Source organism: Apteryx mantelli, chromosome 21 (assembly GCF_036417845.1).
Source record: "Apteryx mantelli isolate bAptMan1 chromosome 21, bAptMan1.hap1, whole genome shotgun sequence".
Taxonomy (NCBI): Eukaryota; Metazoa; Chordata; class Aves; order Apterygiformes; family Apterygidae; genus Apteryx; species Apteryx mantelli.
In genome coordinates, this window is record NC_089998.1 from 13,666,637 (window position 1) to 13,694,597 (window position 27,961).

The 27,961-nt window shown below is 58.4% G+C and overlaps 4 protein-coding genes across 12 annotated transcripts; 2 read left to right on the forward strand and 2 right to left on the reverse strand.

The window, feature by feature from the left end:
* The first annotated feature begins 1,495 nt into the window (after positions 1–1,495).
* CLIC3 (chloride intracellular channel 3) lies at positions 1,496–5,395 on the forward strand. Its single transcript, XM_013954467.1, has 6 exons — positions 1,496–1,585; positions 2,497–2,606; positions 3,135–3,260; positions 3,374–3,480; positions 3,907–4,082; positions 4,476–5,395. The coding sequence occupies exons 1-6, from the start codon at positions 1,550–1,552 to the stop codon at positions 4,635–4,637; spliced, it is 717 nt and encodes a 238-aa protein (XP_013809921.1). The 5' UTR covers positions 1,496–1,549; the 3' UTR covers positions 4,638–5,395.
* Positions 5,396–5,699: 304 nt separating this feature from the next.
* On the reverse strand, positions 5,700–9,113 carry PAXX (PAXX non-homologous end joining factor). Of its 7 annotated transcripts, none has more exons than XM_067309394.1 (7): positions 8,769–8,968; positions 8,576–8,636; positions 7,896–7,945; positions 7,605–7,798; positions 6,921–6,995; positions 6,338–6,434; positions 5,700–6,194 (listed from the first exon to the last, which is right to left on the reverse strand). In XM_067309394.1, the coding sequence occupies exons 1-7, from the start codon at positions 8,870–8,872 to the stop codon at positions 5,780–5,782; spliced, it is 996 nt and encodes a 331-aa protein (XP_067165495.1). In that variant the 5' UTR covers positions 8,873–8,968; the 3' UTR covers positions 5,700–5,779. The 7 variants fall into 7 exon arrangements, with proteins under 7 accessions (XP_067165495.1, XP_067165497.1, XP_067165494.1 ...); XM_067309396.1 differs by having other exon boundaries at positions 6,338–6,431; positions 6,921–6,992; positions 8,769–8,966; XM_067309393.1 differs by lacking the exon at positions 8,576–8,636 and having other exon boundaries at positions 6,338–6,431; positions 6,921–6,992; positions 8,769–9,113.
* On the forward strand, positions 9,087–14,985 carry TMEM141 (transmembrane protein 141). Of its 3 annotated transcripts, XM_067309397.1 has the most exons (8): positions 9,087–9,165; positions 9,269–9,335; positions 9,742–9,825; positions 10,180–10,311; positions 10,936–10,979; positions 11,056–11,194; positions 11,522–11,737; positions 14,736–14,814. In XM_067309397.1, the coding sequence occupies exons 1-7, from the start codon at positions 9,112–9,114 to the stop codon at positions 11,605–11,607; spliced, it is 606 nt and encodes a 201-aa protein (XP_067165498.1). In that variant the 5' UTR covers positions 9,087–9,111; the 3' UTR covers positions 11,608–11,737; positions 14,736–14,814. The 3 variants fall into 3 exon arrangements, with proteins under 3 accessions (XP_067165498.1, XP_067165499.1, XP_067165500.1); XM_067309398.1 differs by lacking the exon at positions 11,522–11,737 and having other exon boundaries at positions 14,736–14,822; XM_067309399.1 differs by lacking the exons at positions 11,056–11,194; positions 11,522–11,737 and having other exon boundaries at positions 14,736–14,985.
* On the reverse strand, positions 11,759–27,871 carry ENTPD2 (ectonucleoside triphosphate diphosphohydrolase 2). The gene is made up of 9 exons (XM_067309388.1): positions 27,761–27,871; positions 18,909–19,026; positions 18,147–18,297; positions 17,377–17,536; positions 17,050–17,277; positions 16,206–16,472; positions 15,867–15,986; positions 14,896–15,030; positions 11,759–14,272 (listed from the first exon to the last, which is right to left on the reverse strand). Exons 1-9 carry the CDS (start codon positions 27,869–27,871, stop codon positions 14,072–14,074), a joined length of 1,491 nt encoding a protein of 496 aa, XP_067165489.1. The 3' UTR covers positions 11,759–14,071.
* Between the last annotated feature and the right edge of the window lie 90 nt (positions 27,872–27,961).

The window sequence follows — 27,961 nt, forward strand, 5'->3', positions numbered from 1 at the left end:
GGGGAAAATAAGCTCTATTTTCAGACCATATATTTTTTACGGCATATTGGAAACTGGCTGGTACCCTGGCTGATGTGGATAGGGACAGCTAGCTGATGGCCCCCCACCTACGGGTGCTCCTGACCCCCTTGCCCAGCCTGCAGTGCCTTCCTGGCTGGATTGGCGCAGGAGAATGAGCCAGCTTTGGGTTAGTCCTCTACCACCAGGGGGAGGAAGGTCAGTGTCACCTGCAAGCCTCCCGGTGTGACCTGGGAGGTGCAATGGCTCAGCCCCCTGTCCGGCCATCTGAGCCCCCTTTGGGTGCCCATGCAAGGGCGGGGAGGCAACCAGGCATGGTGCTCCCCTGTGGGTGGGTGGCCCCGCAGTGCTCCTGCCGTGCTCCCAGCTCCCCGGGCTCCCACATGGTGCGGGTACTCAGGGTGAGGCGCCAGCCCCGACGCGCCCGTTCCCAGGGAGACACCCCAGCTGGCCTGATCTGGTGCCATGCTGTGCTCCCAGGGCCCTGGCACCTTGACTGGGCAATTAAGATGCTTTGGTGCCTCCTGCAACATGGCATGCCTGGGACACGTGGCACGCCAGTGTGGCCCGGCTCACCAGCCTGAGCAGCCACGGTGGCCTCCCTGCCCCGAGTTCAGGGCTGGCCCAGGAGCCAGCACAAGCTGGGGCTGCCTTAGCCTCGGAGAGACCCAGCCGGTGGCTGCAAAGATAGGTGCCCCATGATGGGGGGGGGGGCTGGAAAGGGAGAGCATTTCCCTGGAACGAGGGTGGCTGCTCTCTCCCGGCCCTGGTGCTGGGCGTGCTGCCTTAATGCTATTTGCTTTATTGAGTTTGGCCCTGCTCGCCACCTCGCCTCCGCTCTGCACTTCCTTGGCTGCCAGTGGGGCCCTGGGCTGCTCCAGCTGTGGGCACAGTGAGCCCGTGCCACGTACAGCCCCGGGCACTCAGAGGGGTGGGAACGCTCCGGAAGAGCCTGTATATTGCTAGCAAATGAAAAAAAAAAAAAAAAAAAAAAGGTGAAATGTGAAAATAAATAATGATTGTTTTAAATAAAAAATAATAACTGGAGTCAGTGAGGTTGTGTGGTTGCTAGCTGGAGGTGGGTATGGGGTCAGAGCTGCTGGTGCCAGGGTGCCCTGGGAGGGGGGCAGGCTGGGCAAGGGCCCAGGAGGGGATTTGTAGTGCCCTGTTGGGAAGGGATTTCAGGAGCTTGGTTTGGGCAAAGGGAGCTTGGCACAATATGGGGCCATGCCGGCACTTTGCATTTTCTAAGGCCAGAGCCACTGGTGGGGCTCTCTGGGGTGGCACTGACTGCCCAAGCAGGGCATTTGCTAAGGCCAGTCCCTGCAGCAGAGTGAGCTGGCACCCAAGCCGCAAGCAGCACCCAGGGCCCCACAGCAGGGCGTCCCAGGCCCTGCCACAGGGCCAGGCGTGGGTAGGAGGTGGGTGCACCCCAGGCAGGAATGTGGGCTGGGAGGGGCAGCGGAGCTGGGTGGCTCCGGCACCGGCACTCACAGCACAGCCACCCGCCGGCTGGCAGCCACCACCCAGCATGGCTGAGAAACCCCAAATCCAGCTCTTTGTCAAGGTGAGGAGCGGACGGGGCGGGGGGGGGGGGGTTGGGGGGTGCCTGGGGCCTGACCGTTGCATGATGTTGGTGGGCGCACCTGGGGCAATGCCACAGCTGCAGGCCACCAACTCTTGGAGGGGGGTGCCCACGGCTAGGGTGGTCCCTGCCCAGGGCAGTGCCCAGCCGGCACAGCCCCCAGCAGCACCACGGGACACAGCATGGATGGTTCAGTGCTCTTTGCCAAAGGCATAGCTTTGCTGCTCCGGCCCTGCGAGCACCAGGGAGCCGGGGGGTGCTCAGTCTGGGGGGCATTGGGCTGGGAGTGCCACCCTCCCAAGGCCCCTTTCCTGTGTCTATGGGTAGAGGGAGAGGTTTGTCCAGCTGCCCAGGGCATGACATGGGCTGCCTGGTATCGTGCCAAGAGGCTATGGGACGACACCCCCCCCCCCCCCAACCAGCATCACTGTTGCCTTCCCAGGGCCTACTGCACACTCAGTCCCCTGGTCTGTGCCCTGCCACAGCCACCCCCCAGTGCCCCTGCAGCTGCTGTGCCCGAGTCCCAGCCTCTGGGCACTGCTGGGCTGGGGAGGGGGGGAGGGCGCAGAAGGAGCTCGCAGGTCTCCCACCACCGCTCTGCTGTGCCGGGCCAGCACCCACCATGCCACGCGGCCGCTCCAGGGTGGAGTGTGGCAGCCCCACGAGCAGGCTGGGGCCAGCGCTGCACGCTGCGCAGCGGGTGCCTGCCTGCGCTGGAGCTCGTGCTCTGGCTGGAGGCCAGCCCCGGGCTTTGCCAGCAGGGTTGGCACAGGCCTTGCCCGCAGCACCCTGACTCAGCCGCTGTGCCCGCCTGCCTGGGTGGGGGCTGCCCCCCAGGACTCAGCCCTGGCTGGGTGCTCAAGGAGGGGCTGAGCTCCACATGTCCCCTGCAGGCAAGCGAGGATGGGGAGAGCATGGGCCACTGCCCCTTCTGCCAGCGGCTCTTCATGGTGCTGCTGCTCAAAGGGGTGCCCTTCACCCTCACCACCGTGGATGTGAAGAGGTGAGTGGTACCTCCTCCCTGCTGCTGTGCACCTGCTGCCGTGCCCCAAAAGGCTGCCAGCCCTGGGCAGCAGCACTGTGGGCATGGCCCAGGGGTGGGACATGCCTGCCCTGGCACACAGACACCTGGTGGGGTGTGTGTGTGTTGGGGGGGCAGATAGGTCCCCAACACCTTGGGGCATGAAGAGTGGGCACTGTGGGATGACTAGAGGCCATTATACCCCCTCGTTGCTCACCACTGCCCTGAGGGAGGTTGGTGGGCATTTCCCAAGGCAGAGTCCTGTCCTGTCCTGTCCTGTTCCCCCCCCCCCCCACCATGGGCATGCACTGGGGCAGGGGCAGCTCCAGGGGTTCACCTCGTCCCTTTGCCCAGGACATGGGCTCACAGGGGGCAACTCAGGTCATGTCCTAGCTCCACGGGCTAGGCAGAGCCCTAGTCTCCCCCTGACACCCCCACCAAGCACACACATGGTGCCCCACACAGCCCTGGTCAATGCCAGGAGTCAGGGAGTGCCCTCGTCTCCCACAGGGCACTGGACGTGCTGAAGGACTTTGCCCCAGGGGCCCAGCTGCCTGTGCTGCTCTACAATGGTGAGCCCAAGACCGACACCAGCATCATCGAGGACTTCCTGGAGGAACAGCTGAGGCCTCCCATGTCAGTGGCTGGCACTGTCCTGAGAGGGGCAAAGGAACTGCTGAGAAACTGGGGGTGGGAGGGAGGGACTGCAGCATCTGGGTCTGGCACCAGCTGTGCCCATGTCCCCGCAGGTTCCCCAGCCTCAACCCACGGTACAAGGAGTCAAGGTTGGCCGGGAACGATGTCTTCCACAAGTTCTCCACCTTCATCAAGAACCCGGTGCCTGCCCAGGATGAGGGTGAGGAGCTGGGGGATACTCTCTGCCATGCCATGCTGGCTCACCCCACGCAGCCTTTCAGGTGCCATTATCCCAGAGCCTGGCCAAGGAACCCTAGGTCTTTTCAGCCCTCCACTGCCCATGGTCACCGCTGTCTCTCCAAGACCAGCAAACATTCTCCCCACACTGCCTGTTGCCCACATGGCCCAGCATGGCTGTGCCAGGGCTCCCTAGGGTGGGCAGGGGAAGGTGCTCACAGCTTTTGCCTGGTCCAAGCAAGGCAAGAACAAGGCAGGCAAGGGCCACCTGGGCACAAGGACAGGGTGGCAGAGCAGGCAGGCTTTGGCCAGCAGCATGCCACACCAAAGGCATGGCAAAGCTGCTGGGCACGGTGGCAGCAGCAGGGCAGTGCCATGGCATAGCTGGCTTTGCCCATCCTCCCCACAGCACTGCAGCGGAGCCTGCTGAAGGCCCTCCTGAAGCTGGATGAGTACCTGAAAGCCCCCCTGGAGCACGAGTTGGCCCGTGACCCGCGCCTCCCAGTTTCCCAGCGCCGCTTCCTGGATGGCGACCAGCTCACATTAGCTGACTGCAACCTACTGCCCAAGCTCAACATCGTTCAGGTAAGCATGGGCATCCTGGCGCTGTGCCCTTTCCCTTGCCCCTGCTTCCCAGCACTGTCTCCGCCATGCCCTCCTCCTGGGTGCCAGCCCATCACTCCTCTACAGCCATTCCCTACTCCTTCACCCCCATCACGTGCCAAACCCTGTATCACCTCCTGTTCACCACATCTGCCTGGTGCCTCCCTGCCAGTGACTCCTGTCCATCATCCAGCATGGGTCCTTCTGTAGTCCTCTTTCTTCCTTGCATCCCCCATGCAGCATCCAGGATGTCCCCTCACCCCATGCCACCCCTCCTGGCTTGCTCCTGCCCATGAAAACTGTCACCCTGGCCCCTCCTTGGCACATTACAAGCATGCAGAGCCAGGCCAGGGCTCACCCTGTTTCTGCCCACAGGTTGTGTGTCAGCATTACCGCCGCTTTGGGATCCCCAAGGATCTGCAGGGCGTGTGGCGCTACCTCAACAATGCCAAGGAAACCAAGGAGTTCAAATACACCTGCCCCAACGAGGAGGAGATAGTGCAGGCCTATCACTCCGTGGTTCGGCCTCCACAGTGAGCCGGGCATGTGCCCAGGTGGGCACAGGGCCAGGGTCAGGCAGCAGGCAAGCGCTAGCCCTGATCCTGCCATGACCACTGCAGTCCTTCCTGCAAACACTCAGGAGGGCAGAGGGCATGAGCTATGCCATGAGCACTCAAATTCCCCCAGCTGGCACCCCTGCCCAAGATGCCAGCAGCACGCTGCATTGTACGGAACCCACCAGCAGGTTCTCACTTCTTGTCACACTCCCCTCCTGGCCAGGACCCCCTCAACCTGCCCTGCAGCCCGCCAAGCATCAGGATTGGTGTCAGGCAGCCTCAGCTGTGGACACCGTCTATAACAAAGCTGGGTAGTGCTCAGGGTAACAGCAGGAGCAGATCCTCATGCTGTGAAGGAAAAGCTCCCCAGAGCAGAGTGCTACGGGGCCCAAGCACAGCTCTGACAGCAGCCATCCCTGCAGCCTCCCTTGGAGACACACCATGCCACCCTCAGCATGTGCGACTCAGTAACAGGAGTCAGCAGCTATCGCAGGATGCCAATGAGGAGCAGCACAGGGTCAGGGGAACTGGCACAGCCATGCAGAGCTCCAGGGACACAGTTGGGATGCAGAGAGCAGTGGGCATGGCACTGTCCCAGGTCCCCATGTGCACCATCCCCCTAGAACCTGCTGTTAGGAAGCTCTTGGGAGCAGATTTGGGACAGGAATGGGGGCAAAGTGGGGAAAGTCAAAGCCATGTATCACAGCACCTGGAAATCAATAAAAGCTTGGCAAGTGAGACGTGAGTGCATCCTGGCGTGACCAGCCCCACACCACAGTAGCTCTCCTCCCACAAAGGACTTTGCATGGGCCTCCCAGTCCTCCCACAAGGAGGGAGGCACCAGCATCTAGCAGGGGCTGGGCCCACACTCCCAACTTTCCATGGGGTTGGAAGATCTAAACACTTACTCACCTGCCCACTGGCACAAAACTGGCAGGGAGGTGACTTCTCTGAGCTTTTGATCCTTCAGATTCAGTCAAAATTGTCCACAGGGTTGCAAAGCAATAAAAGGGAAGGCTTGGACTGACACACAGATGCACTGTCACGCTGATCTGGTCTCCACAGACCACTTGGCTAAAAGCAGCTTTATTGGCAATAAGTTAAGCACAGCCAGTCTTTTAATTACATCATGACATAAAAGTTCTTTAAAAACCCCACCAATTCATGCCAAGTGAGGTACATGGGTGGCCCTGCCAGCAGGGAAAGCAGTAGGGGAAAATATCCACCCCTACTGTCACCTCCCAGACTCCATCCCCCCAAAAAGGTCCTCCCAAAGCACCAACCATGGATCTGCTCCCCCGAGACCTGCCAGGAGCCGGTTCCAGTCCCTGGGTCCTGGCTGCCCTGTTCATCTCTTTGGCTGATCATGAGGGAAGACAATCGCTCACACCCTGTAGCAAGAGGCTCAGGAGGTCCAGGGTGCAGTAAAACCATTACCAGCCTCAGATGTGGTTGAAAACCCTCCCTGTAGGACAGTTGTCGGGGGATGGGACAGCACAGGTCAGGAGTCTTCGAAGTCCACTCCACATGGTGCCTTCTTGCTAGAAGAGGGTGGAGAGACAGTCACAGGCTGCAGTGCACAAAAGTCAACCTGAAGCCACATATCCTGCTCCCATACAGCCATAGAGCAGGAAATCCATGCAGCCCAGCCCCTGCGCCAGGCCTTGGACCAGCACTTACTTTTTGAAACCAGGATTAATGAGAGACTCTCCCGGGACCCTCCTCTTGGCTGGCAAAGTTGAGCCAGCACCTCTGTTCTTCCTGGAGTTTGGATCTGCTTCAGTCAGGGAAAGAGAGAATGAGGAAGGCAAGAGGTGCTGGTCAACTGGTTGCTTTAATAGCCCCCCAAGCCCAGGGTGTGCCTCCAGATGCCCAGTCTGGCTAGTCCCAGCCCCGTGGTGGACAAGGAAGGGTCAGGCCTTGTCTCCTCTCGCAAAGGGCCAGGATCTGGCACAGCCTCCAATTTGGAACAGCAGTGAGGTCTGAACTCTTGGAGGCTAGTGAGGAATTATGCCTGGTGATGCCAGGTATCTGAACTGAGCACAGCATACCCAAGGCACCCCAAGAGCCACTGTGCTGAGCCCTAGCCCCTTCTGTGCCAGGAGAAACACCAGAAAAGCAGAGGGTCAACAGCAGCCACAACAAAAGGGACTCAGAGTGCCCTGGAGACCACACGGACAGGGTAGCCAGCAGCCTCCTAGGGAACAGAGGGCAAACAAGCAGTGGGACCATGTTCTGGGGGTACACGCTGGCAGTTGCCTACCTGGCATGAAGAGCTGCTGGCTCTGGGCAGCGTTCTTCTCAGGACTGCACGAAGACCCCAGAGTGCCCACCACTGCTGAGAGGGGAACCAGAGTCAGAGCTTGTGTCAACACACACCCAACATAGCATGCAGCATCCTGGGCCTCCCCAGCAAGCTCCCTCCCCTACATGAGTCCTTAGCCAAAACAAGCTGCATTCTCCTCCCAGCACTTCCACCCAGGCCACCACTGCCAGGGGTCTTCCTAGAGCTCTAAGATAAAAGACTTCTGTAAGGCAACTTCCAGGCACAAAGAGATCATGGTGTCGTGCCAGCCATGGGGACAAGGTTGTGTTTCTGCACATAGGTGCAACGCTTTCCTCTGGTTCCACACAGACCTCTGCTGCCCAAGACGGTCAGGAGACTCTGGCCAGCTTTGGGAACAGGCCAGTCCAAATGGGACAAAGGTAGCACCTCTGTTGCCCAGCCCATACCACCTGCATCCTGCCTTGCCAGTCCACCCAGAACTGTGAGCAGAAACCACATGGGATGATGCAAGGAGAACACCAGCCTCCTAACTGCTACCTCACGTGGTTCTCAGAGCTGGTTCACTTGGCGCAGCTTTGGTGGCAGGGAGATGATACCATAAAGGTGGCTGGGAGCTTCCCACCCTTCTGCCCTAATCATGCTCCAAAACCACACACAGACCTTCAAGACGTTTCTCCAGGTTCTTGACACAACCCACCAAGCCGAACATCAGTGCCTGGAGCTGGGTCCTTGCCTCAGTGAAGGGCAACTTGAAGAGATCAAAAGTCGAGCACCAGGCCTCCTCCTGGAGCTGCAGCGTAACCCTGCCATCATCGTGCAGACTCAAGGAGGCCACCCCATGCTCCAAGGCCTTGCTGTGTGGACAGGAGAGCAGGGTGAGGCAAGGGCCTCCAAGTGCCTCCACAGAGAAGCCCAGGTTCCCACAACAGATGGTCAGGCCTGAGCACCCACCTGATCTTCGTGCTGTGGTCCTCTGACAGGCACAGCGTACTCTGAGATATCTGAAAAGAGAGGGCACTGCCTGAAAGGAAGGGGGATTCCCCATCTCCCTTCCCTGGGGCACGGGCCCAGGTCCCCACCGCCTTCCCAGCCCCCACCTAGTGCCTTCCCTACCTCCTCAGCCCCAGCCTGCTTCCCTGGCCCCCAACCCACCTCCTGGCCCCCACCCAGGACCTTCCTCACCTCTCCAGCCCCCAACCTGCCTTTTCCAGCCTCCACCCAGGGCCTTTCCCACCTCCCCAGCCCCCAAATCACCTCCTGGCCCCCATGCAGGGCCTTCCCCACCTTCCTGGCCCCCAACCTGCTTCCCTGGCCCCCATGCAGGGCCTTCCCCACCACCTCCCCAGCCCCCAAATTATCTCCTGGCCCCCATGCAGGGCCTTCCCCACCACCTCCCTGGCCCCCCAAATCACCTCCTGGCCCCCATGCAGGGCTTTCCCCACCTCCCTGGCCCCCAACCTGCTTCCCTGGCCCCCAACCCACCTCCCAGCCTCCACCCAAGACTTTCCCCACCCTCCAGCCCCCAACCCGCCTCCCCAGCCCCCACCCAGGGCCTCCCCGCCCGGGCCCGGGCCCGGGCCCCTACCACTCCCCCAGCCCCCCTCTCCCGTGCCCGCGGGCCCGGTACCTACGCGGCCGAGCAGCGGGCGGGCGGCGAGCTCCCCGGCCCAGACCTCCTGCCCGTCGGTGACACTGCGGGAGCAGAACAGGCTGTGGCCGCCGCCGGAGGCAGCCGCCCGCCCCGGGGCGGCCCGCCCGCCCCGCGGGAGCCCGCCGGACCCCGCTCCCCCACCCCGGCTCCGGCCCCGCTGCCCCCGCACTCACTACACGGTGGCGCCGGCGCCGGCGCCGGGCCCGGGGCGGCAGTAGCAGAGGTAGCGGAGCGGCCCCGCGAGCAGGACACGGAAGGGCCCCGCCGGCTCCGCCATGGCGGCGGCGGAAGGGGCAGGGCCCGCCGCGGGGAGCAGGCCGCTTCCCCGGGACGGCGGCCGCGGCACCGCCGGGGGCCTTCGGCGTCTGGGGGAGCCACTGCCAGGCCGCGAGGCGGCCGCCCCGGGCTCCCCCAGCCGCGTCCCGGGGGCACCGCGTCCTCGGCCCGCACCCCGCGGCTCCCCCGGCCCGCAGGTGGCGCTGCTGCTGCGGCGGAGCGGAGCGGAGCGGCGGCGCCATGGTGAACCTGGGGCTCCGCCGGGTGGAGGACAGCGTCGCCGCCAAGCACCCGGTGGGCACCGGCGCCGGCGGGGGCCGGGAGCGGGGGGGAGCGGGGCCGGGGGGCGGTGGCGCGGGGCTGGTGCCCCCCGCCGGCCCTGACCGTGTCCTTGCAGGCGCTGCAGCAGTACGCGGCCTGCCAGTCCCACGCCTTCATGAAGGGCATCGGCACCTTCGTGGCAGGTACGGCCCGGCCCCGCCGCCCCCCGGGGCCGCCCCTTCCCCCCGAGCCCGCGGGCCTCCTCGGGGCAGGGGCCTGCCAGGAGAGCGGGGCCCGTCGGCAGAGAGGGAGTGAAACTCGGACCCCTGCGGGAGCTGGGGCCCTTGCTGGGACATGCCGTCCTGCCCCTCGTCACCCCTGCCGCGCCATCCCGCCGCGCCGCAGTTCCCCCGAGGGGCAGCGGGCTCCTGCTGGGCTGCAGCCGGCAGTGGCGGGTGGCAGCAAGCCCCGGGGTGGCAGGGGAAAGATGTCAAACGTTCCTGGCCCTTCGCATGGCCTGGCAGGCCCAGCCCTGGCCCCCGCGCTGCCCTCCCACTGCAGCCGGAGGCTTCCTCCAGTAACTGCTCCTGGGGGCCTTGGCTTTCCCAGGCACTGGCGCGGCTTTCGCCCTGCAGAAGCTGCTGAACAAGAAGCTGCCGTACACCCTGCAGTGGAACCTGTTGCTGTCCGTGGGTGAGTGCTCCCTGCGTGTGCCGTGCCCCTGCAGGGCCCCCGCTCCCCAGGATGCACCTGCAGGGCAGCAACAGCTGGGCCTTACATCACGTGCAGCCTCAGCAGCCGGTTTGCAACAGCAGAAATAGGGCAGTGTTTGCAGGCACAAGAGCTGTTCGTCCTTAATCTGGGGGAGTTTTTTCTCTGATGTGGTTTGAATTCCTGCTCCTGCTCTCCAAGGCCCTGGGAGGCAGGTCACAAACTGCATGCAGGCAGTTGCAGCAGCTCAGAAGCTCGCAGGTGTTTTCCCTGCTGCTCTCCTTAGCAAATAACTTCGCTGTTGGGAATATGTGCACGTCTTGTTCTTCTCTTTAGTTGCAGGATCCCTTGCCAGCTATGTGGTAACCAGAGCTGAGACACAGAAATGCTCTGACTTCTGGATTTTCCTGGAGACAGGCAAGTCCCCACAGGACCGTGCCATGGCTGACAGGATGTCTCAGCCCCCAGGTACCTTTCACATCTCTCCCTGCTGCTTTCCCTGTGCTTCTTCTGCCTGTTTCTTCCCTGCTACAACTCCTTGCTGTCCTGCCTCTTAACTAAGCTGGTGACTGTTCCGGTCTTTGTCAGAATCCCTGTGTAAATTCTATGCTGGCACTCTGCAGCTGAGGGACATACTTTTGTGCAAATGGAAAAGTCCTCTGGGGCAGCAGCAGTGTTAGGGCAGCCAGAGCTCCCCTCCCAGTCCTGCTGCTCTTATGTCTCTCAGTGCTCTGGGCTCGTCGCCTGCTCTGCAGGTATCTGAGCAGGGCTGGGTGGCATCTGAGATAAATGCTCGCATCTGCTTTCTGGCCTGGCCCTGTGTGTGTGAATTCACGAGAAACAGCATGAAGGGCTTTTGGTTTCCTGGAGGAGGAGGAGGAGGGCAGGGGATGGAGTGACCTGGCCATGTTAATGCTTGAGTCAGGCTGGTCAGTGTGGAGGGCAGAGCGGACAGGGATGCTAGGACAGCTGTGTTTCCACAGCTGAAGAAGCTTTAAACCGTTCACCAAGGCACTGTAGTTCTCTACCCACCCCTGGCAAATGCAAGAGTATAATTTGGGGGTCCAAGGAGCTTGTTCTTGTCTGTTGCAGAAAATCTGTCCAGCCCAGAGAGCAGAGAGACTGTGGCACCGCTGGTGAGGAGGAACAAATATGGGGATGTCGTGGAGTAGCCAGTGGAGCATGCAGTACCATGCCTGTGTCTTGTTACAGCTCTGTCTTCACCCCTTCCTGTCTGCACAACCTGCCGCTGCCTGTGAGACTGGTGGGGGTTGTAGTACAGCCCCCATGAGTCCAGCTGTGGTGAGAGTGTGGTGGAGGCGAGATTGCCACCCTCCCAGGTGGCCTCTATGTGAGCATCACACATGGGGAATGCAATAAAAGTCCAGAGCTAAAAGTGCATGCTGTGGATGAAGTGAAGGCTCGAGATGAGAAGGGAAGAGCTGGGGTGTGGGTGGTAAATGCTGCCTTGAGACAGCCCCTGCAATAAATGTTGGAGCAGAAAGATCTAGTCCTTCCAAGGCTGTCAGACCAGAGTCTTAATCTGACAACACCAGGCTGTGAAATGCCTCCGGACATGGGTGGATTTGGGCTAATCTGTGAGGGGGCAGAGCTGTTGCCATGTGCTTTCTGTTTATTGAGTGTAGTCAGTCACAGTCTTCTCTGTCCTCCACAACAGCAAGGCCCTCTCTCACCTGCCTAAATGGAGATGGCCTGAGCCCTTCAGCAGTGCTGCCTCTAGGAGTGTCATCTCTGCCTACATAAAGGGAGCAGATGTATGTGCATGTCCAGACCTCAATCTGTGCAGTGCATGTCTTTCTCTCTTTCGGCACACATCACCCAACAAGAATCTCAGACTCTTGATCCTGATCTGTAACCAGCCAGGAAGGGAAAGGTACTGTCTTGAATCTCAAGCATCCAGAGAGGCATGTGAGAAGATTAACATTCTCTTACTCAATTTATTCCCAGTAACAAACCCCAAGCCATGACTAGAGCAAACTGGCTGCTCTTGGTGAATGTCCAGCTCTGATTCAACTGCAGCTGTATTTCTTAGATGGGGAAATCCAGCCTGGGTTTTGAAGGGAAAAATAGTTTCTTAGAACAGAAAGCAGCTGTTCAGCTTCAAAGGGAGAACAGAAACGCTGCCTTTTGTTCCAGTGCTGGCTTGTGAGAGCTAGAGACAGTCCCTGATTCTAGCCACACGAGGGAGCTCCCATGTTGGGGAGAGGAGAGGCCTGGGAAGGAAACTGGTTTTAGGGGTTCAGACCATCATTTGAACTGGAATCACATACGCCCCTATACAGAGAGGTGGGGGAGCAACCATTGGAATGGCTAGAACCAAAGTGGCTGCAAGAAAAGGGTAGGTTAAGGAAGGCACAGCATTATAGGAGCTCAGTTAGAACAAAGAAAGAACTCAGTAAGTGAGCAAACATTAGGAGTGGAGTTTGTACTGTCTGCAAGAGCAGGGAGGGGAGCTAGAAACCACAAATCTCATGAAAACTGTTCTTCTCCTGGAGCATGTGGAAGAAGGCAGCGGGGGTGGAAGGCTCTGTTTCCAGATGGGATTGACAAGTTATGACTGGCCCTATGTGATTTTCCTGTCATTGAATGAATCCCGTGTTTGTTCTGTGAACTGCCAAGCCTGTGACTGTGCTAACAAATTGCTGAAGCCCTTTGGACTGCTGTTCTGCTCCATTTGGATACCAAAATCGTTTCCCTTCAGACCAGAGGCTCCTTAAATGATTTCCTTTGTGTGAGAAGCTGTTGTCATGAATGCAAAAGTGAATGTGTGGGACAGACTGTAATCTGAGTGCTGCTGGCTCACATCTTTGGGGCGACTGAACCTCTAATGCATGGGAAATATTAACTTTTCAGCCATCTTTGGCTGAAATACTCTCTTCCACTTCCAGGTGGGCTTGAATGTAGACCAGGGTTTCAATCCTACCTTTTTCCATCTTGGGGGGTTCCCCAGACTTGTAGAGTATATATAACCCTGCCAGCGTCTCAGCATTGGGCTTCAGTCAAGCAATATGGTTAGAGTGAGAATACAGGCTGGAGTGGGATTAAGAAGAACCCAAGAGATTTTCCCCTGCCACTCTAGTGGCAGGTGACAAGACAATGGATTGAGGCCTTCAGGCACAGCTCAAACAGCAGCTGTGTCAGAGCAGACCTCATGAGCTGTTCTACCCCTACAGGATAGCTAGGCTGGATCTGCCTGTTGCTTTGACACAGCCACAAAGACGTAGGAATGGTTACAAAGATTTATTTCTGATTATTAAAAAAAACAAAACAAAAAAACTTTGCACATTTGCATGTCCCTGTTTTTACTCATTTGGAAATGAAGGCACTTCCTCCCAGCTGTCTGGCTTGGCTGGTGATGCAGGACTTAAATCCTTAAGCAGCACAAAGCCCTGCTCCCACAGCTAGTTTTCTATCTCTGTGCTGACTCAGCCATGCACCAGGGGGGCCTGAAGATCCTCTCTCTTGCAGGGAGAGGCTTTTTATGCCTTGCCCTGTGACAGAGGAGTGGGGAGTAGGCAGTGGCTGTGGCAAATGGGAGACTGGCTTAGGAAACACCAGAATGAGGAAGACACAGTGTCTGGTTGCTGAAGTGGGGAGCTAGGAAGCTGCCTGCTCCCAACTTCTGACCTGAAGTCTCTGTGCTGAGGCAGATGGAAGTCCAGGCCCACAGTGTGGCCCTCAGCTAGGTCACCTGGGTTTGTGCATCAGCCAGAAAAAGAGCACAAGTTCCTGGGTGATGCTCACTTGAAGGACTCAGCTGATGCTTCAGGGATGGGCTAGTGCCATCAGCTATAAGGACTAGCATAAGTAGCGTTCCCTACCCACCCACATGAGAATAAATTCTTCCTACTGTTGTCTGGACTCCATTAGCCCAGTCCAGCCCATGTCTGGTAGCAGAGTGCCCCAGATCAGATTTTCCAAGTCTCAAGCCTGCTCCGGGATCTATCCCTGAGTAGCACTGGGAAACCCTTAAGATGTTCTCCTGCAGCTCTGCAGGGTCAGCCGTCCTCTTCTGTCCTCTCCTTTCTGCAACTTGAAAGCAAGGGGAGGACAAAAAGAGACAGCTTTCCTTCTGTGACAGACAGCATCAAGTGTCAGAGGGGGGTGTCTCCAAGCACTGGCTGCATCCCAAGTATTCAGGCTGTGGAGACACCAGCAGGAGGGATGGTGCTCGGTTCTGCAGGCAAGGCTTGTCCTGTCCCTGAGGTTAGATTGCGCTGGATTTGCTGCGCCGGAGCAGACAAACGGCAGTCACCAATGCCATCAGGGTGGTGAACACAAAGAGCAGGATGAGGATGACCCAGCTGTTGTACGATATGCTTTTGTGGGAAGCTGGCTCCTCTGCTGGGATCATGTTGGTGAGGTTCAGCATGTAGCCCAGAGCCCAGCCAATGGAGGTTTCTCCTGCCTGTGGAAACAGCATGGCATGGTCACTGCCCTGGTCAACCAACTTCCACAGGCTTCAAGGGACCTTCCAGGGACCAGATCACTGTCAGCCCAATGGAGGAGAGGAGTTTGGGGGAGTCAGCTGCACCCTGAGCCCTCACTCCCCCTGCAGCCCCAGTCAGCCCAGGGATGAGGCAATGACCATCCCCTGGTAGGCCAGTGTCCACACCTTGACCTGGGCTCATTTGATGGGAGCAGTATCTTATCTGTTCATGTTAGTCCTGATCTTGCTGCCCACCCTATGGCTCATGCACATGAGAAGACTTGGCGAAGGTGGGATCCTGCCCTAAGATAACTTCCCAACAGGCCTGAGCAAAGCATTGTTCAAAATGTCTGGTGTCTTGAGGGAATGGAGGACCTTCAAATTCCTTACTTCATGACTACCCACCCTGCAGTCTAACTCATTTTTTTTTTCCATTTCCCAGAAGATCCACACGAAGACTGGGAGTCCCATCCTGCCCCTGTCCCCCTCAACCATTGCTTGGGCCTTTCTTGGTGTGGGAGCATCTTTCCTGTGGGGTTTTTTTTTTTTGGCCTAATTCCAAATGGTACTGTAGGATGGAGCTGTTCTCCTATGTTACCTACCTTCTTCTGAAAGGCGATGTTGGGGAAGGAATGGTTGTTGAAGTTGTAGCCTTTGGTGGTGAGCAAATAAACGAACATGCTGATAGCGCAGTAATCTGGCAGCCTCTTCTCCATTTTGGGGGCTTTCTGGAGCAGCTGAGTGGGATGCATGGGGCGACAGAGAAAAGGGGTCAAGTCAGCAGAATCCCAGAATCATAGAATGGTTGAGGTTGGAAGGGACCTCTGGACATCTAGTCCAACCTCATTGCTCAAGCAGGATCACCTAGAGCACATTGTCCAGGACTGTGTCCAGACAGCTTTTGAATGTCTCCAAGGATGGAGACTCTACAACGTCTCTGAGCAACCTGTTCCAGTCCTCTGTTACCCTCCCAGGAAGAAAGGTTTTCCATATGTTCAGATGGAACTTCCTGTGTTTCTGTTTCTACCCATTGCCTCTTGTCCTATCACTGGGCACCACTGAAAAGAGTCTGGCCCCATACTCTTTACACCCTCCCTTCAGATGTTTATACACATTGATAAAATCCCCCCCACAGTCTTCTCCAGGCTCAACAGGCACAGGTCTCTCAGCCTTTCTTCCTATAAGACGTACACCAGTCCCTTCATCATCTTAGTAGCCCTCTGCTGGACTCGCTCCAGTAGCTCCGTGTCTCTCTTGTATTGCGGAGCCCAGAACTGGACACAGTACTCCAGATGTGACCTCACCAGGGGTGAGTAGAGTGGGAAGTAGAGGGCTTTGTTTCTGCTGCCTGAAGCTCTGGGTGATTGCAGCTTGCTGGCCAAGGCAACAGGCCTGTCCCCATCTGAGCCTCTCCTGGTCCCATGTGGGAGCTGTCACCCATCCTACCTCACTGCGGGGAGGATGCCAGGACACCCAGTCCCCTCCGAGGGCTCAGAAAAGGGCTGCCCTCAGAGCCTGGGTGATGACGCATGCAAACCAGCCTTTTCTTCCCCATCATGCCCAGGGATCTCACCTCACTCCAACTAGTGGCACAGATGGACTCGGCAGCATCCTTCAGGTCACTGGGCAAGTGCACGAGTCTCCCCATCACTGTCTGGATAAAGTCCACTGTGTAGAAGAAGGCAGAGAAGGCCTGATGGAGGAAAAGAAACATCTGTAGGACAGGCTGGGATGGGCAAGGAGAGCAGACCCTCCCACCATGCATAGCCACAGATCTACTCAAACCACTGTGGGCACAGGAGATTGTCCTTGCAGAGCCAGGAGCCCTGGCTTTGCCACCACGTGATGTCTGGGGGCCAAGGGACTCCTGCCTGCTGCAGCAGCCAAGCCATCCTGCTGGGCAGGGACTTACGATGAAGTTTCCTGAAACGTCAGGCTGGAAAACGCCGTCAAAGGAGCAGCGGGAGAAGGGGCAGGTGGTGAAGTTGAAGAGCTTGCTGACGTACAGAGCGCAGAGGTTCCCATCGCCAGTACCGGCCATGGTGACAGAAGTGCTGAGGGGAATGCTGGGCTTCTCCTTCTCTGTGCAGGGTGTATCATAGATGCTGCTCAGCGTCAGGTTTTTTTGGTAGCCCATGGGCCAGCAGGGATTGGAGATGCTTGCTTGGTAGTTCCCAGCCTGCCAGGGAAGCAATGCAGAGGCCATATCAACCCCGTCATGATCCTGTCCCCCCCCCCCATGCCTCTGCAGGAGGCAGTGCCACCTGCCTCCATTTCCTCACTGGGATGATGAGGACAAGCCCAGGTAGCAGCAAGCAGAGGAGCACAGGAGCAGGAAGTTGCTGCAAGCATCTCAAGGTGACATGGGGTGTCTTGGCTCAGGCCGAGGAGCACAACACCTCACGGGGAAGGTGGGAGGAGGCCTTGGGACCCTGAGAGAGGCTTAGGGGGCAAAGCCAAAGGGTTTACTGGGAAACACGTGTGCAGTGGGTCCAGCAGGACTGTCCTGAAGAGAACAGGGTTAGGAGAAAACTGCAGAGAAAGTATGAGGCCCAGAAATGCCAGAATCTTTGCCATTCATCTTCTCCCCACCCCAGCCCCCAAAATTGAACCTAGGAAGGAATCACAGGTCCAAAATGAGCTGCTTGTGAGGAGCTGGGGGGTGCCTGGCCTCCCACCCCTTATAAAGACTGGGGTGAGGGTGCACCCAGCAGGGCAGTGAGGGCTGATATCCTGGGGCAAGCACATCCTGGTACCTGCAGGAGCTTTGAGAGCAGCCTCCTGAGCACCTGGTCTCTTCCGTAGCAGAGGAAGCTGTGGGTGTACACTTTGTATGCCTGGCCATACAGCTTCAGCATAACTTTGTTTTGGGGTTCTTCAATGGTGTCCTTGGTTTCAAAGGTGATCTGTGTGGAAGCACCCCCGAGGTCCATGGCACCCAGGGTCCTCTTCTTGGGCTGGATCCATTCCCCAAGCCAGCCACGCTGGGCAAGGAAGACAGAAGCAAGGCATGGAGGCAGTTAGCTCCAGGATGGCCTCACCACTGCAGCCAGCCCAGCTGGCTGCCACATTCTCCTGCTCACCTTGATGAAGTTCTCCAGGAGGTAGTTTGCTGTGACCCAGCCGAACACCCCTTCCTCTTCCCCTGATAGTATCTTTGCCCCGCGGAAATCGAAGGGGTATGACTTCAGCCTGGCTGTCACAGTGCTGAGGACAGCGTCTGAGGCCTGGTGGTTTGTGATGCTGCGGGCCACACAAAAACACTCAGCAGTGCAAGAAGGCAGAGTTACACAGCTGTCCCCAGGCCTCCAAGAGCTGTGCTCTGCACCCCGCTGTCCCTAATAGACTCCTCCTGGCCCCCACCAAGGAACCCAGAGCAGGAGCTGGCTGCAGGCAGGTGGATGCCTCCTCCCCCGGGTGTCCATAGGAAATGTCCCCCCCCAAAAGGCACAGCCAAGTAGAAAATAATGGGTGACTTATCCTGGTGCTGGCCCTGTCAGTCCTTCATTGCCTGCTTTTCAGGCCAGCATCCAGGGATGCAGAGAAATGTGCTGACCATGTCCTGCAGAGCATCTCAGACAGCTTGGCCTTCCTTGGAGAAAGCCCCAGAGCAGCTAGGCTCAAAGCATCTCTGCAAAGGCAATGGACCCACTGCTTTAGGGCTGTGAGAAGGCAGGGAAGAACTTTGTCTGACGGGGGGGGGGGGGGGGGGGGGCGTGGCAGTTTTCCTTCACCTTCTCCCCCTCCCTGTAATGGGTGACAGGACCACAGGGTGGTGTGGCAGGGCCCATGCCAGGGCCTCCCAGGCAGCGTTTGAGGCTGTGAAGCCAGTGCCACCAGAGCAAAAACTCACTTGAGCAGGCGCATGCCAGCTGTGGCACCCAAGTAGAGCGGGGTGCTCATGTGCTTCTCCTTGGGCACATCTCTCAGAGCCTGGTTCAGGCAGTGGACTAAGCTTTGCCCAGCACCTGGAGGGTTGGTGTTGTAGCTGGAGATGCCTGGACCTGCAGAGAAGGAAACAGCATTGCTCCCCTGCAGCCGTGCACAGTAGGAAGATACCCAGTGAGCGGCAATGCCCCCAGGCACCCTTGGGTGCCTGTGCCAGCTCAGCCCCCTCCCAGGCTTTTTGAAGGGCAGGTACCAAGGACTCTTTGCCTGGGTTTCTGTGACTGTTCACATGGGCAAGGAGCCATCCCGATGACCAGAGTTCAGCCACATCTCTCTGACTCATGTCACATACTCCATCAGCTGACAGCCCAGGAAAGCTTGGTTGAACGGATGGTTGAAAACCATCCCTTGCTCTTTGCTGGGCTAGTTAGTGAACCAGATTGGTTCTCAGGGGTTTGATGCCTGCCAGGCATAAGGCAAACTGCAGGCATGCATAGTTGCAAGCCTGGGAGGAAACGGGGTCGGTTTTGGGAGCAGAGCAGAACTCCCTTTTAACACCTCACAGCGCCTGGTGAAAATACAGTCTTAGCAGGCAAAACATTCACTGCAGATCCCATGCCAGGCCAGCTGGCAGGGGCATTCGCACTGTTATGGCAGCCCTGCCAGCAAGGGATGTGCCAGCTGTCACTGCTGGATGCTGGCTCCCAAAGGCTGGGATGGCCCTTACCTTCTACGTCGCACATGCTGTGCTCACTGACCACCCCGGTGTCATTCTCCTTGTCTGCAGGCCACTTGTAGATGAACATGGCTGTGTGGGAGGAACCAGCATCCAGCACAATGCCATACTGCAGGCAAAGAGGGAGATGGTCAGGCCTGGAAGACCAGAGAGCCCCTCTGACAGCCTCAGACCAGTCATTTCAAGGGAGGTTGTTGCAGCTGAAAGATCTGCTGGTTCCTGTCCAAGAAGAGCCCTGGGTGCAAGTCTGAGGAGCATCACTTTGCATAGCTCAAGCCCAGGGCTGGCAAGATCTTGGACCAAACCTGCTCTCTTGGGACCCATATCCACCTTGTTTTCGCCCTGCCTGGGATATGGCTTGGAATGGGGTGCTCTCCTTGGCTGGGGGCCACCAGAGACCCTGGGGACTCTGATTTTGGGCCTGGGAGCCCTCTCGCCTCCTTGACCATGGAGGCAGGAGACTTGCGTACTTGTTCCAGTGTCCCTACTCCCAGCATCCCTCCTTGCCAGCAGGTCCCTCTGGGCAAGCGGGTGAGAGAGACACCTGGGAGAGGCCCCTCAGGGATGTGGCTCTCCAAAGACGGGCAGCCAGCCGCCTCATCACTCCCTGCCCATGTATGGCTCTCCGTTCTCCTGCTATAAATAACCCCACTCCCTCCTGCCAAACAAGGTTTCCAGAGCTCCCAGGGAGGAGCTGCCTCCTCACTGTCCTCAGCCGCCTGGCCCCAGGGTGGCAGCCCCCGGCTGTACCCCTCCACCCCACCTTTTGGCTGGCCCTTTCCAGCCCACACGCACCAGGCCACCCTGTCTTGGTCCTTTCCATGTCCCAGCCAGAGCTGCTTGTTCACTGGACAGGAGGCTACTCATTTTAGGATCAAAACAAGGCATATTTCAACTCAGCCCCAACAGAGCATCTCTCTGGGGTGAAACCACCTAAGCCTTAAACCTGGCTCAAAAAATGACCTTTTCTACATGCAATAAAGCCCTGCCAAAAGTCCATGGTGGGCCCCTTGAGCCAGAGGCAAGCTGCTCCTCTCCCTGCAAGACTGAGCTCCATGCAGCCCCAAAGAGCACCTAGAGTCCCCCTGGCAACCTGCCCATGGGTGCCCACACCACTCCCTGCCCATGCTGCCACTGCAAGAAACCCCTGGGCTGTGCTATAGGGCAACCCGGCCTTCTAGGCAATCAGGGAACATCCCCTCCTTTGCCCTAAGGATGCTAATTAGCAATCAGCAGGGGTTTCAGCTGCAGGGTCTGCAGGCACCCAGAGCCTTTGTGGGGCATCCCAGGTAGACACGCAAGGGGCTCAGGCTGAAAGCTGGGCCCCATGCCACAGAAAGCTCCGTCCAGATGGATAATCCCATGCAAGATGTAATTAGCAGGCAATAAAACAGGCTGAAATTTTGCTCTGGCATCCCTAGGAGCTGCCTGTCCCCACCTGAGGCCTGCTGGTACTTCAGGGATGCCTGTGGTATTTCGGAAGGCAGCCAGGACAGGCAATACTGCTCCAAGCACCTCCACAAGGCTGCCCAGGGCTTTGAGGACAGATCCCAGTGCCCTGTCCCACGGCTCAACCCTCAGCCCCTTTATCCACCTTGGGGACGAGGCAACCCTCCGATGCAGCTGCCTCCAACGGAGTGGGCCAGATGCGTCCTCTTGGCATGTCCCGGTCCCCATTGCTGCTGGGCAGATGGGCAGGCATTCTCCACATGGACGCTGCCTGGCCGCCCAGGCTCTGTGGCACACTGTGTGTCTCAAGAAAGGGGTCAAATCCAGGCGCTGTCTGGCCTGGGAAATCCCCTAATGGCATCCACTATGCATGTGCCCAGAAGCCCTGCAGCAATCATGTGTGTCCATGAGTTCTGCAGCCACCACATGTGCCCAGGAGCCCTGCAGCCACCACACTTCTGCCCACAAGCCCTGCAGCCACCAAATGTGCCCATGAGTCCTGCAGCCACCACACACATACCCCAGCCCTGCAGCCACCATGCGTGTGCCCACAACTGCTGCCAGCGGTGGCCTTGGTGACTGGGGAGGAAGGCAGGGGCGATGAGCAGAGCAAACTCAGGCAAAACCCCCAAGGTGCCCCCCCCAAGAGGCCGTGCCCAGCCCCTAGGTGGCCACCATGGTCACACAGTGCCACCTCCATGCCACCCCCAATGTGGCCCCAGCAGACCCACTTTCTAGGGGGCTTTGCAGGTAGCAGGGAGGATGGTGCTGGGCATGCACCGCCCATCACTGGCTTTGCACAACCCACAGAGAGCCAGACTTGAGTTCCTGCCCTGCCAGCTAGAGAACCCAAACACAGCCCCAGTGAGGTGCAGGTAGGGGCCAGCAGAGGCTTAGCAAAGCTCTGAGCAAGCCGAGACTCATCCTGCGTGACTCTAGTATTACGGGGTGAAAAAGCCATCCTGGAAGGTGAAGCATCACCAGTTCACTGGCAAAGCCAAAGGCTGTGCAGAGCTGGGAGCCCAGGAGCAGCCTGGGATTGTGCTGCTAGTGCCTTCAGTTACCCTGGGGTGATACAAGGGGTGAAAACTCGTTAAGTTTGTAGGTCCAGAGCTGGGGGAGGCAGGAGCCCGCCAAAGGGGGCACAAGGGCTGGAAATGGGGATAACTAATGGGTGGAATGGGCTAAGAAACATTGAAGTGGAAGGCAACAAGGACAAGTGCTCGCAGAACGGGTGACAACCGGTACCACAAACTGGGAATGGGAATGGGAATGGCCCAGAAGGAGCAGCGCTACTGGGCTGGGGACGTGCGATCGACCCCATGGCAGGGACAGATGTGGCCCACACAGGCTTGGACAAACAGCCAGATCCTGGATGGGCAAGGGAAGCCCCATGTGCCCACAGCAGAGAGGGAAACGTCCCACCATAGAGGACTCATCCGGAGGATTTCTGCTCCAGGGCTAACTGCTGCACTCTCCTTGCAGCCACGTGGAGAGCGGGTGTGCGTGTGTGTGTGTGCATGGGGGGGTGCACATGGGTGTGCACATGTGTAGATGGGCATGTGTGTGGGTGTGCATATAGGTGTACATACATGTGGGTGGGAGTGCACCTGGGGGGTTGCAGGTATGTGTGCACATAGATGTGCATGTATATGTGCACGTGAGGCTGTGCATGCATGTGCGTGTGTGCATGGGGCCGCATGCAGGAGTATGCATGTGGGTGTGGGTGAGTGTGGGCGTGTGTGTGTGTGTGTGTGTGCGTGCACGTATGGCATGCCTGGGGACAGTCCCACTGCCTGCTGAGCCTCACAGGAAGCAGAGCACACACAGCTTTAACCCGGGGCAAGGTGACTGGGCATGAGAAATGACACCAACCTGCCATGCTGGGCCAGGCCAGAGCTTTGCAGGAGCTAGGGAGACAGCAGCTATTCGCCCTGGGGAGAACCCTCACCCACCTTAACCATGCTAAACTTTCCTTTATGCCTGCAGATTTCCTCTGCTGCCACCTATTCAGGAGCCAGGCGGCCTCAAGGCACATGTTCCCTTGCAGAACCAAGAACTTGCATTTCAGTGCATCACTGACCCTGGCTAGAGCCTGAAGAGTAGCTCTTCTACAGGGAGGCTCCTATGCCTCCCAGCCCGGGCAGTTTGCAGAACAAACCACTCTCAAGCACACACATCCCAGCATCCTTTGCTGTAAATGCCTTAGGGATCTGGATCTCGCATCCAGGGATTTACAACAGGCCAGACCTCATCACTGCAGCAGCCTAAGGACTAATGGGCAAGAGACAGGCTGCAGGGACCTGCCAGGGGGCAGAGGCTGGGCCCGGGCGCTGCAAGAAGCAGGCGACAGGATGAATCAAGGTAACGGACGTGCGGTAACATGAACTGCTGTAGCAAGGTTGGCCCCAGGATGTGGCACTGCCTGGTGAAGGGAATGCCCGGCGCAGAGCCAAGCCACCAGCCCAGCCACCCCTGCACTGGCGCGGCAGCAGCCCCGCAATCTCTGCGCCGCACTCCCGCACCTGGGGCATCTCCATGCAGTGGGAAAGGGCCCTCTGAAAGGGCCATGTGCACTCACATGTGCACGCACAAATGGGGAGACGCAGACCCTGATGGCCAGGAGAGGGTCCCCAGATGCAAAGGACAGCCCACTACATCCCCCAGACCCGGGGTTATGCACCTTCCCAAAGCACCTGTGCACAAATTGGAGATCTGGTCAGCCACCCACAGCAGTGGCCACTCTGACAGCACGAGTGCAGGCAGGCTGTGGGGCTTACTATGCTGAGGGGCATGGGAATCGGGGATGCAGAGGGCCCAGAAACCCAGCACAGGGCTCCCCTGAAAGCAAGGCCCAAAGCGAGCTCTTGATTCTTCACCCGTTTGTCCGAGCCATTGCTTTAATTAGTGCAAAGCGATCAGAGTCTGGGGCTGGGCTGCCTGGAGCTGACTTGCGAGCACATAATTGCGAATGTACCCCAGTAGCACCAAGCATCTCTGGCGGGTCATCTGCAAAAGCCTAGTACACAAAAGAAGCCTTTGGAGAAAGAAACGCTGCTCTAAAGTACATCTTGTTAGTGATTTTCTGCATAAGCACTGTGCTGAGCTATTCCAAATGAGGTTTCCTGTTCCTGCCAACAAACATGCTGAAAACAAGTACTGGAAGGGACACGGTAACATCTTGGCAGTCTCCCATGCTGGTGCCCGGCTCCCATCACTCCCCTCATCGGCTGGGTCCTGTTCGGCTGCTGGAACCCCAGGGCTTGGTGGGGGCTTCACGCACGCACGTGTACTAGCCCCAACGCTGGCCCACTGGAGAGTCCCGCAATACCAGCATTTCATGGAGCATGATTTTTCTAACTACAGGACCCTGCCACCAGTGTCTGGTGATTGCACAGGGCCGCCCGGGAGCGGGACAGCCCCTGGCCGTGGGCAGCCCCCTGGTCCTGTGCAGCGGCTCACAGCTCGGCCCCACACGGGGCGAGCGGCAGGGACACTGGCACTCTCATCGCTCATGGCCGTGCCGCACGCCAAGTCACCTTGCTGCCAGCAGCCCCGGCCCCAGCAGGCTCTGCTCTGCCACAGCAGCATAACCTTGGCCCAGCACCATGGTTTGCACCATCCCAAAGCATTTCCATGTGGCCCAGTACCCTCCCTATGGAGAAGGATGCAGAGGGCAGTGACATCCCAAAAGATCGCGGAGTGGCAAGGTCGAGGGTAATGGTTGGGGGTTCCTGCCAGTGGTTCTAACCACTAAGCAAGCACATCCTGCAGCCCGAAAGTACTTCAGGCTCTGGCTGGCATACCAGATATCAGGAAAGTCCTGCAAGATGCATGCATCACTCCAGTGCAACCTTTGGGAGATGCATGTGGAAGGGTAGGGGAGTCTGGTGCTGAGAAACAGCCACCATCTCGTGTGAGGTGGCTGGGAGGAAGCTGAGGAGGGCACTGAGAACTGCCCAGCTCACTGCAGCCTCCCATCAGGCCATGGGGGATGGGGCCCGTGGCAGGGCTGGGGCCTGCAGCCCCTTGCCGCCCGGGCGCTCTCGGGGCTGCCCCACAGCACAGCAAGGGCTTGGCTCAGCCCCGTGAGCATCCCACCTCCCTTGAGGAGCGGGACAAAACTTGCCAGGGCCCCCCCAGGCCTGCCGTGGGCTACAGCGGCTTTCCCTGATGACATGTCCCCTTGCTTTTCCCCACGCAGCACCCGGGGCCTCATCCAAGCATGATACCAAGCACCAGCAGTGAGACCCTGCCCGCAGCCAAGCCCCTTCCTGGGGTCTCCACTGCCCTCTCCTCCCTTGCGGTGGGTGGGAAAGCGAAAGGGCTCAGCCTGGTGGAGCCCACCTGGGTGCTTTGTGCCAGAGGCCACGTCTGGACCTGCCTGCGATGCTGCCTGGCTTCACTCACCCTCGGCAGCTCTGGCGGGTGCAGGGACAGCTGCTGCCAGCGCTGCACCCGGCCCCTCGCCTGCCCCCTGGCACCCCAAGGCTCCTCTCCCCATCACTGCCCAACGCCCTCCTCGACAGCCCATCAGCAGGAGCCAGAGCTCTCCCCGGGGCACCTCACAGCAAAAGACCCCAATGGGCTTTTGAAAAGACCAGTAGAAAAGATTTACCAAGCTGCGGAGCGAAAAGAAGGAAACAGCTCTGAGCCATCAGACCATGGTGCCGTAAGCCCAGCTGCACACCCCCAAGGGAAGGAGGACGCAGCTCTCCTGCCATCATTCCCTCTGGCAACAGAATAAATAGCCTGGGGTATTTTTAGGGCATACTCCAACCAAAGATTGGAGCTGGAAAGGGAAGAAATGGAGCTTTGTGTCTGCCTTAGCAGGAGCAGGACTGAACGCTGCTGCGGCCTGACTCCAGCCGCCATCCCCAAAACCCACAGGATGCCTCTGCCCCCACGTCCCTGAGCTCCCTGTCCCCATCCCCGCCAGCGGGCAGTTTGCTGATATGGGGTGGTGCCAGACACGGTCATCACTGCAGGCTGAGCGTGCTCAAAGCTCATGTGCAAACAGTGCAAGGTCTGATCCTCAGGCTGATCCCCAGGTGGGCAGGAGCCCGCAGCACCAACCAGTTTGCAAGCCATGGCCCCACACAGGTTGTGACATGGGTAGGTAAGAGAGGTTCATGGCTCCTAAATACAGCCCAGGGCAGAAGAGCTGCTGCCTGCACAGCTCACTGTGCTGATCCACAGTGCGGTGCCCTCTTTAACTGGCTGGGTCATTGCAGGGTTGGCCCTGGTTTACTGCAGCTCCACATCCTCCTGCCCATGGACCGGCCTGTGGGACACCACTGCAGCCATGGAGCTCTCCACTGCCACAGGGTTGGGCCAGCTCCACGTGGGGTCCCCTGGGAACCTGGCATGGCAGACAGCATGCCTGAGCCAGCCACTTATTCCCCAAGGAGAAGATGGGACAAGAAAGAGAGCAGGGGGAAATAATGAGCCCCAAAGTGGCACTGAGCCTGGGGGCTTTCTTCCACCTGTGATGAGTGAGGAGCAAGGTCTAGGTCAAACCCAGCACAGCTCCTCAGAAACAGGGCTGTGGTCCTGGGCTGGCCAGGGTTTTGACCAAGTGCAAAACAAGATCTTCATCGTATGTCTCTCACCTAAATGGTGTCAGCACGTCTCTGGCTGAGTTAGAATAAGACAAAAGACAAAGCTTTGCATCTCCAAAGCAGCCCCAAGCTCCGTGCAAAACCCACCACCTCTGCACCCATTTGCTGCCAACCCCACAGGAAAAGGCACCATGGTGATAACTGCCCTGAACGCCGATGACCGGAAAGTGTCTCCGCGTTCACCACACCAGAGTTCATGTGCGCTTGCCACATTTAGCAACGGTGCAAAACCTCAGGTTCCCGGTCGGGGTTGCTGAGCTTCTGACAGAGGCTCTGCTCATCCAGGCTGCAGCGAGTCCAGGAGCTGTGCCTGTTTTCAGGGCACTCAGCCAGGAAAAGGCACAGCCGCTCAGACCCAAACCCCAGCACTGTGTGGAAACTGCAAAGATCCTACCAGAGCATCACCCAGAGAAAGAAAAAGCATAGGAATTACATCTTGGTGGATACAGTTGGTTTAAAAGCAAAGCACCAGGTAGTACTCAACAGCAGGAAGAGATTAAGCTTCCCAAATTCATGGAAGTGCAGCAAATACAGGCAGGTCTTGACAAGAGTTGATCAAATTCCCCTACGTCCAAAGAGAAACCAGGCTTGACGCAAGCTATGACTATAGCCCAGCATGCCACGGCACGCAGCTGTGGGCAGCAAAGGAAGGAGTTAAGTACTAGTTATAATAACAACCAGAAAGTTAATCCAGATCTTGGCTAATCCAGATCATTTTCTGAAGCCTAATCTTCATTACATTTGACAAACCCTGAGAGAAGGCAACATATCTGGGATTCAGGCTGGCTCAGAAAGTTCCCAAGCAAGTTGCTTTTTATGAGAAAATGGGGGTTTGGGACAAACCATTTTCCAAGACAAGGGCCTGTTCCCCATGGAATAGTTTAGTTTGTCGCTGAAAATATAAGACCTTTTTAAAACAAATGACCTGAGCTGCAAAAGAGTCCATTTGGGGACTTTGCCAGAATAAATTGTTTGGGAACTTCTTTCAGTGTCTGAATTTTCAATGAAAAAAAAAAAGAAACTCTTTTTTCACGGGGAAGTGCATTTCTTTTCCTCCAGCACTAATTAAGGCAATGCAGCTTGAGCCCAGAAATGCTGGGTAACGCCAGGACAGTCAGACGGTGTCCCCAGTCTGCAGAAAAAGCCACAGGAGCTGCTGCTGACACAGCTGCTCTGGGCCGGGGGGACTTCATCCCAACAAGGCACTGCTATTTTTCTTTCTAAAGACTTCTCTTTGAAAAATAAAGTGTCAAGCCTAGGTGAGAGAGGCAAGGCGGCAGGATGCAGCTCTGCCTCACTGCAGGGCTTGCTGGCCTGGCCGCAGACGCCGGGCAGCATCCTCCTGCAGCATCCCAGCCCTGCAGCCCAGCAAGGGCTGGCCTCTGGGGACCTCATCCTGCTTCTGCCCAAAGCTCTGCCTTAGCTCTGGGGTCCCCAGCTCTGGGTGCCCTCTCCAGGCACTGGAGACCCCTGAATCCCAGTACCTCTCCTAGCTCTGGGGGTCCCCTGCATCCTGGTGTCCTCCTGGCTCTGGGGGTTCCCCAGATCCCGGTACCTTTCCTGGCTCTGGGGGTTCCCCGGATCCAGGTACCTCTCCTGGCTCTGGGGGTTCCCCGGCTCTCTGTCGGCACTCTCCGATGCTCTGGTGCCCCAGTGCCCCCCCCGGGACACACTGTCGCCCCTTCTCCCCAGCCCCCCCCCGGTGCCCGGTGTCCCTGACCGCCTCCGTTCCCCCGGTGCCCCCGGTGCCCCCGGTGCCCCGGTGCCGCTCACCTTGAAGCCCGGCGGGCCGCGCAGGTCGCCGGAGCCCAGGCACAGCAGGAGGATGCCCAGGAGGCAGCCGAGGGCGAGGAGCAGCAGGACGGCGGCGACCCGGCGGGCCATGGCGGAGCGGCCGCGGTGCCGGGCGGGAGCTGCCGCGGCTCGGCGGGCGGCGGCGGCAGGTGAGCGGCAGCGGCGGCGGCGGCGGCTCCT

Coding starts and splice junctions, on each gene's coding strand:
- ENTPD2 (XM_067309388.1), bottom strand. CDS start 27,871: ATGGCCCGCCGGGTCGCCGCCGTCCTGCTGCTCCTCGCCCTCGGCTGC. Junction 18,298..18,908: donor CAGCATGTGCGACGTAGAAG/GTAAGGGCCATC, acceptor CCTTCTCTGCAG/GTCCAGGCATCTCCAGCTAC. Junction 15,031..15,866: donor GTGCCACTAGTTGGAGTGAG/GTGAGATCCCTG, acceptor CATCCCACTCAG/CTGCTCCAGAAAGCCCCCAA.
- PAXX (XM_067309389.1), bottom strand. CDS start 9,113: ATGGCGCCGCCGCTCCGCTCCGCTCCGCCGCAGCAGCAGCGCCACCTG. Junction 6,996..7,604: donor CCTGGAGAAACGTCTTGAAG/GTCTGTGTGTGG, acceptor TTCCCCTCTCAG/CAGTGGTGGGCACTCTGGGG. Junction 6,435..6,920: donor CCAGCAGCTCTTCATGCCAG/GTAGGCAACTGC, acceptor CCCTGACTGAAG/CAGATCCAAACTCCAGGAAG.
- CLIC3 (XM_013954467.1), top strand. CDS start 1,550: ATGGCTGAGAAACCCCAAATCCAGCTCTTTGTCAAG. Junction 2,607..3,134: donor ACCACCGTGGATGTGAAGAG/GTGAGTGGTACC, acceptor CGTCTCCCACAG/GGCACTGGACGTGCTGAAGG. Junction 4,083..4,475: donor CCAAGCTCAACATCGTTCAG/GTAAGCATGGGC, acceptor TTCTGCCCACAG/GTTGTGTGTCAGCATTACCG.
- TMEM141 (XM_067309397.1), top strand. CDS start 9,112: ATGGTGAACCTGGGGCTCCGCCGGGTGGAGGACAGCGTCGCCGCCAAG. Junction 9,166..9,268: donor GCGTCGCCGCCAAGCACCCG/GTGGGCACCGGC, acceptor GTGTCCTTGCAG/GCGCTGCAGCAGTACGCGGC. Junction 10,312..10,935: donor CAGGATGTCTCAGCCCCCAG/GTACCTTTCACA, acceptor TGTCTGTTGCAG/AAAATCTGTCCAGCCCAGAG.